This window comes from Lontra canadensis, unplaced genomic scaffold (assembly GCF_010015895.1).
Source record: "Lontra canadensis isolate GAN:19392208 unplaced genomic scaffold, GSC_riverotter_1.0 scaffold1186, whole genome shotgun sequence".
Classification (NCBI taxonomy): domain Eukaryota; kingdom Metazoa; phylum Chordata; class Mammalia; order Carnivora; family Mustelidae; genus Lontra; species Lontra canadensis.
This window is the reverse complement of record NW_022632170.1, coordinates 1,016-7,721: the sequence shown is the minus strand read 5'-3', so window position 1 is coordinate 7,721 and position 6,706 is coordinate 1,016. Positions and strand designations below refer to the sequence as shown.

The 6,706-nt window shown below is 48.9% G+C and overlaps 1 protein-coding gene across 2 annotated transcripts; it reads left to right on the top strand.

Moving 5' to 3' along the window:
• The first annotated feature begins 3,978 nt into the window (after positions 1-3,978).
• LOC116863437 (interferon alpha-inducible protein 6-like) lies at positions 3,979-6,104 on the top strand. Of its 2 annotated transcripts, none has more exons than XM_032850886.1 (4): positions 3,979-4,095; positions 4,439-4,522; positions 4,605-4,797; positions 5,866-6,104. In XM_032850886.1, exons 1-4 carry the CDS (start codon positions 4,026-4,028, stop codon positions 6,047-6,049), a joined length of 531 nt encoding a protein of 176 aa, XP_032706777.1. In that variant the 5' UTR covers positions 3,979-4,025; the 3' UTR covers positions 6,050-6,104. The 2 variants fall into 2 exon arrangements, with proteins under 2 accessions (XP_032706777.1, XP_032706778.1); XM_032850887.1 differs by having other exon boundaries at positions 4,605-4,754; positions 5,866-6,056.
• Positions 6,105-6,706: the final 602 nt, after the last annotated feature.

The following is a 6,706-nucleotide window of genomic DNA, read 5'->3' as shown; positions in this document are numbered from 1 at the left end:
CAGCTGAAGTGCCATTTATGTACGTGAAAAGGACATCTTGGACATTTCTTCTCCTAAAAACACCTGTAAATACCACATGAAGCATATGGACACCCAACTAAGCCTAGCCCAGATTGCAGAATTGTGAGAAATAATAAATTGTTTGATTATTTGTTTGATTAAATAATTGTTGTTTGAAACCTTTAAGTTTTTTGGGGGGGGTTGTTACTCAGCAATAAATAATTGAAATACGGTCTTAATACTTTGCAAGGATGGTTCTTTAAAGCAGGATGGTGGCCTACAATAAATCAGGTCAAGATTCTAGAATTTCCATGGTAGAGTATTTAAGAAGGGGTCAGAAAGTTCGAGGAGGTGGAAATGTAAGATCCAAGAACTCAGCACCTATGTTCTCTAAGAGGGCCCAGAGGATACTCTCTTTACCGAAGCAATGAGGGATTCACTGAGAAATGGACCTCAGCATCTCTGAGTAGCTTAGTGGTGTCTGTCTTTGGTAGGCTGAGATGAAGAGTAAAAGATGTGGCCATGGAACTGGCATTCCCAATATGAACAGTAATGTTGGGATTCCAGAATGGCAGAGGTGGCATCCAAGGCCAGGTGACTTTGATTACTCTCATGGGCAGCAAGGCCAAAGTGACAATGAGTGGGCCTTGCTCTGCAGGGATCTATGGCAAGTTGACTATGGAGATGGGATGGAGGGACAGCTGACTGGGTAATTCTCAATTTTGATTGATTGATTGATTGATTTAAAAGACTTTATTTTGGGGCGCCTGGCTGGCTCAGTTGTCTAAGCAACTCTTGGATTCAGCTCAGGTCATGATCTCAGGGTCATGAGATCAAGCCCCCCATTGGGCTCTATGCTCAGCATGGAGTCGGCTTGAGATTCTCTCCTTCTGCCCCTCCCTCCCCCCACTCTCATGAGTGTACTCTCTCTTTCAAATAAAATATTTTTTAGAAAAAAGCTTAAAAGATTTTATTTGTAAGTAATCTCTATACCCATCGTGGAGTTTGAATTTATAACCCCAAGACTAATAGTCACATGCTCCTTGCCAGGTGCCCCCTCTCAACTGTTATATCATTAAAAAAAAATCAAAAGACACCTGGGTGGCTCAGTTGGTTAAGCGTCTGCCTTTGGCTCAGGTCGTGATCCCAGGGTCCTGGTATCAAGTCCTGCATGGGGCTCTCGGCTCAGTGGGGAGCCTGCTTCTCCCTCTGCCTGAAACTCCACCTGCTTGTGCTCTCTCTCTCTGTGTCAAATAAATAATAAAATCTTTTTAAAAAATCAAGAGTTGATAAGTGGAAGACTGACATTAGCTGCCACAATGGAAAATCAGTCCCTCATCCAGATCTGAGATCTAAGTTCACAGAACGGAACACCTTGACTGCAGTAGAGGTCATGCCCCATTAAGGAACAATTCTGCAGTGAGTGATACCATATAGTTACATGTAGTAAATATTCCTCCTATCCTTTCCCAAAGGGATCTGTTGTCGTTTGCTGGGGTAACTGTGCATTGGAAAGAGAAGAATATTCACAATTTTCAAAAGATTATTAAAGACATGGAGTCTGACCTGACACAGAAACTAAGAGACACAAAATACCAACATCACTTTCTCGTTAGAGTGGGGACTAACGGAGGCCAGGTGATAGATAGAGTTTAGCCTAAATCCAATGGATTACATGATCCTGCAGAGACAATGTGGCTGGAGGCTGTCCAGCCAGATGGTCATATGTCCCATATTGTGGATGTCAACTAGGTTCTGAACTTAGCAACTCTATTACTTTGCAAAAGATCCATTTTAAAATGGCCATGGTGAGGGCGCCTGGGTGGCTCAGTGGGTTAAGCCGCTGCCTTCGGCTCAGGTCATGATCTCAGGGTCCTGGGATCGAGTCCCGCATCGGGCTCTCTGCTCAACAGGAAGCCTGCTTCCCTTCCTCTCTCTCTGCCTGCCTCTCTGCCTACTTGTGATCTCTGTCTGTCAAATAAATAAATAAAATCTTAAAAAAAAAAATAAAATAAAAAAAAATAAAATGGCCATGGTGGCAAAGACGGAGGCTATGAATGGATCCCAAAACTTGGGCTCCCTCTCACCAAAGTTAATCCAGCAATTGCCAAGAAATAACCCAGCAGGGAACAGTAGGCTGCAGTTAACAACATAGGTCGGGGAGAATGCCCAGCCACCTGGTAGCAGGTCAGTTACACCAGCCAGCCCTCTTCCACTTTGGAGAAGGCAATGATTCATCCTTGTTAGAACTCCTGTGTACTCCAAACATGGATTGCATTTCTTACCCATTGTGCTTCTGCAAGCATTACTATACAAAGGTTTAAAGAATTCTCAATCTATTACCAGAACCAGAGGACCCATTTTATGACAAAGGATGTGTGCCAATGGCCTCATGCACATGGCCTATGCCAGTCTTACCATACACCCATCACCCGGAAGCAGCCAGCCTGAGAAAACATGCAATTGAATGACTTCATTTCCACAAGCTTAAATCTGCTCTGCAGAGTGAAGATTATGAACAATAGATGATATTTTGCAGGACTGTTGTGGGACAGAAAGAGATCATGTGCACAGGGTATTTTGCATAGGCCCTGCTATGCAGAAAGTGCTCGATAAATGGGTAGGCATTATTATGAACTGAATTGTGAAAGGCTTCTGCATCCCAAGAGGGACTAGTGGTTGGGCTTCATGAGGCCCAACGGGGTCATGGATCCCACTGTAGCACGATCTGCTTTGAATACTCTTAGCTATTCAGAAAGTCCCTGGCTTCAATTACATGTTTCTGCCCGTGGATATTGCAAAGATGCCGTCACTGAGCAAACAGAGCTGGAGGAAAAGGAAAAAGAAAACCGAGGATGAGGCCAGGAAATGGAAACTCGGACTGGGATTGGTTGGTTGCCTGGGGGAGGAGGCAGTCCAAATGTGATTATAAAAAGCCAGCCTTCTGCTGGAGAGCTGTTGCCTCACTGCTGTTCCCATCTAACGTAGGGCTCCGGGAAAGAAAGGAAGATTCACCTTCTTCTCCCTCCAAGGTAAACCCAGAAGCTAGGAAGTGTGAATATCTAGCTGCCAAACTCTGCCAGGCTCCCTGCCTGTGAGCCTCATGCCCCAAGAGCCAGGACACCCATTCCTCAGGGAGGCTATGCCCTTGGGTCCCTTGTAGTGCCATGGGCTAGAACTGGTCCCAGGAGATGGGTTGGGGGCTTTTGGGGGCTTTTAGGGGCTTGGGGTACAAAACCCTAAGAGGCACGAGACTTAGGTCATAGGTACCAACTCATCAATCTGTGGCCTTAATTAACACTGGCACTTCACTTCTTTGGCTTTAGTTGGTCATCTGTAAAATGGAGACCAAGCTACCTTACCTGCCCAAAGGACTGGACGATTTCTGAAACCCCTTTTAATGTAGGATCTAAGGTGACAGTGAGTTCATCTTTGAGGATAGATGAAGTTACCTGGAGTGTTTGTTAAAAGTATGGGTTTGGGCATCAGTCAACTGTGGGTTTAAATCCAACTGCCACTTCCTAGCTGGGCAGTCTTAGGAATATTACTTAACCTCTCCCAGTTTCAGCTTCCTTATCTATAACACATGATTGAGAACAATGGTATCTGCCCCATGGGGTTGTTATGGGTATAAATGACCTTGTGCCATAAAGTGCTAAGTCCTCAATATATGAGAGTTTATTTGTTTTTAATTGAAGGAAAATTCACTGAGCTGACAAAGATCACATTAGAGGTGAGTGGGTGGGGGGCATATGTATTTTCCTATTCTGTGCTATAATGTTTGAATTCTGACAGTCTTGAGTGTGTGTCTAGGCTGTACAGTTTGCTGTGTTGTTGCCACGAGATTAAAAGCTCGCGGCTCCTTAGGAGGGTCCTGGGCTCAATCCAGAGCAAATCGCTGCTTTTTATGGATTCGCCCCAATAGGAAGGGGAAACCACCGAGCAGGTCCAAAAGGGCTCTGGAAACCATCTGGTCCCTCTCCCCCTCCTCAAGGCCGGTGACAAAGCCTACGCGTGGCGCCACCATGCGCCAAGAGGCGGTATCGCTCTTCCTGTGCTACCTGCTGCTCTGCGCCTGCGGCGGGGTGGAGGCAGGTAAGGATCCCCGCACCTGGGAGGGCTGTGGGATAAAGAAGCCCACAGTTTCAGAGCCCCGGCAGAGAGTCTCAGGATCCCTGGTTCCCAGACGAGAAGGGCCATTACGATGGCCAGCTCCGGGTCGCTGTAGCCAGGGTCCCAGATTCGAATCCCCACCTGTCAATTCCTCCGTTCCACCGAAAGGTACTCTCGGTGCCAGTTCTGCGCCAGGCACGGCGCCTCGGCGGAGGTCTCTTCCCTTCAGGGAGGCTCCCCGAAATGGAAGGATGGGGGTGGTTTTGAGCATCCGGCACAGAGTAGGGAACCCTGCTCCCCATTCCACCTTGTCCCCTCCCGATAGGCAAACGACAACGGAAAAAAGACGATTCGGAAGGCGGAGGCTCCGGGTTATGGGGCGCGCTGACCTGCATGGCTGTCGGAGGAGGTGGGTCCGGAGGGCGCAAAGCCCGGGAAGGTGGGGCGCACCCCTGCCGCGGGCGCTCTCTCATCCCCTCTTCTTCCTCCAGGCCTCCTGGCGGCAGGGCTGCCCGCGCTGGGCTTCCTGAGCACTGGCATTGCCGCCAACTCCGTGGCCGCCTCCCTGATGAGCTGGTCCGCGGTGGCGAACGGGGGCGGTGTGCCCGCCGGGGGGCTGGTGGCCACGCTGCAGAGCCTCGGTGAGTGGGGCGCGGGGCCCTCCTGCGGGGATGCCAGAGCCCGGTAATTCTAGGAGTCGGGTGTTCTTACAATCTCCATCCTGCAGTGGGGAAACTGAGGCACCGAGGGACTGAGTAATTTACTTGAGTTCTCCCAGTGAATTAGCACCAGAGCCAGGATTCGAACCTCGTCTTATGCCTCGCTTTTAACCACGAAGGCCAGGTGCCTCACTGATGCTTTGGCCAAGTCACAAAAAGCCTCAGTTTCCTCATCTGTTAACAGGGATGACCATCCTCAATATAACATTTTATGAATCTGCTCAATCAGGGAACCAGATTGGCAAAGAAAGGTGGTGGAGAGGGGTGCCTGGATGGTTCAGTTGGTAGAGCATGTGACTTTTGATCTCTCGGTTGTGAGTTCAAGCCCCATGTTGAGCGCAGAGATTATGCTGAAAAAAATTTTTTTTAATTTTTTAATTAAAAAAAAAATGCATTCGCTACTCGCTCTTTCTTTTTCTTTCCCTCACTCACTCTCTGAGGCCTCCAAAATCCTAGAGAAAAGTTGCCCCTGGCAGACTCCCCTCTGCCTTCCCAAATCTTCCATCTGCTCTCAATTCTGGATGACAAAAGCTCAAAGAACCAGCCCAAAAGAGAATGGAGTCCTTCTCGGAGGGGGCAGAAGAGAAGACACAGATCAGGCCACACTCCAGCTGTGGGAGGTGAAGGGTGTGGGCAAAGCTAGGAACAGCCCTGTGCTGCTGTAAGATGCTTGTACATGCCACAGGCTTGCGAGGAGGATGAAATCCCTTACTAGTGAACCCCCAGTCCCCACAGGGAGGTCTCCACTGAGGTGGCTGTTGTTAGCATTATTAATAACACAGTGTGCTCACTGCAGATGTGAAGAGAATTAGCTGTTATCTGTGTATTTTCCATCTCTGAAACACATCTCTGATTTGAGATGGCAAGTCAAGGGGGAACTAGGATTCACTTTGCAGAAGTCCTGTCTGGGCTCGGGGCCCCTGTTTCTTGAACTGGAAACGAAGAGGTTGGACTTCACTAATGGTCTCCTGGCATTTGGATTCCCAGGTCTGGTGCCTGGGCCCCAAGTGACCTGGTGATGTTTGCTTCCTAGGGGCCAGTGGTGGCAGTGCCCTCATGGGCAAGATTGGTGCCTTTCTGGGCTACACCATCCACAGACACCTGGAAAACAGCAAGGAGGAGGTGGAGGAAGAGGAGTAGCCAGCTGCAGTTGGGAACCCACTCCTTCCAGCTGCAGTCCAGAGCTTTCTCTGTCACACTCCTCGGTGACGGAGTAAAATTCGATCAGAAAACGTTTTGCCCGGGCACCTGGGAGCCTCCGCCTTCTGCTCAGGTGATGATATCAGGGTTCTGGGATCGAGCCCCGTGTTCGGCTCTCTGCTTAGCAGAGAGCCTGCTTCCCCCTCTCTCTCTGCCTGCCTCTTGTGATCTCTGTCTGTCAAACAAATAAATAAATTCTTAAAAAAAAAAAAAAAAAAGAAAGAAAGAAAGAAAGAAAACAAAACGCTTTGCCCTGGGGCGCTGGGGTGGCTCAGCCTGTTCAGATTCTGCCTTTGGCACGAGTCATGATCCCAGAGTCCTGGGATTGAGTCTCACATCAGGCTCCTGCTTGGTGGGGAGGCCGCTTCTCCCCCTCCCTCTGCCATTCCCCTTATTTATGTGCTCTCTCTCACTCTATGTCTCAAATAATTAAACAAATAAAATCTTAAAACAAAAACAAATTTCGCCCTTCTGTGAGTCACCCTTGCTGTGAGAAGCCCAACAAGATCTGCCCCCTGATTTGCCTTCTCCACACACCTCCGACCCCTTCTCCCCTGCAGCCAACCACAGCTTCCTGGAACGCAACCAGGTGGTTTTGTCTCTGGGCCTCAGCACGTGCTGTTCTCTCTGCCTCAAATGTCCTTCTGAAGCTCATAACCCAGCTGAGACAGCCT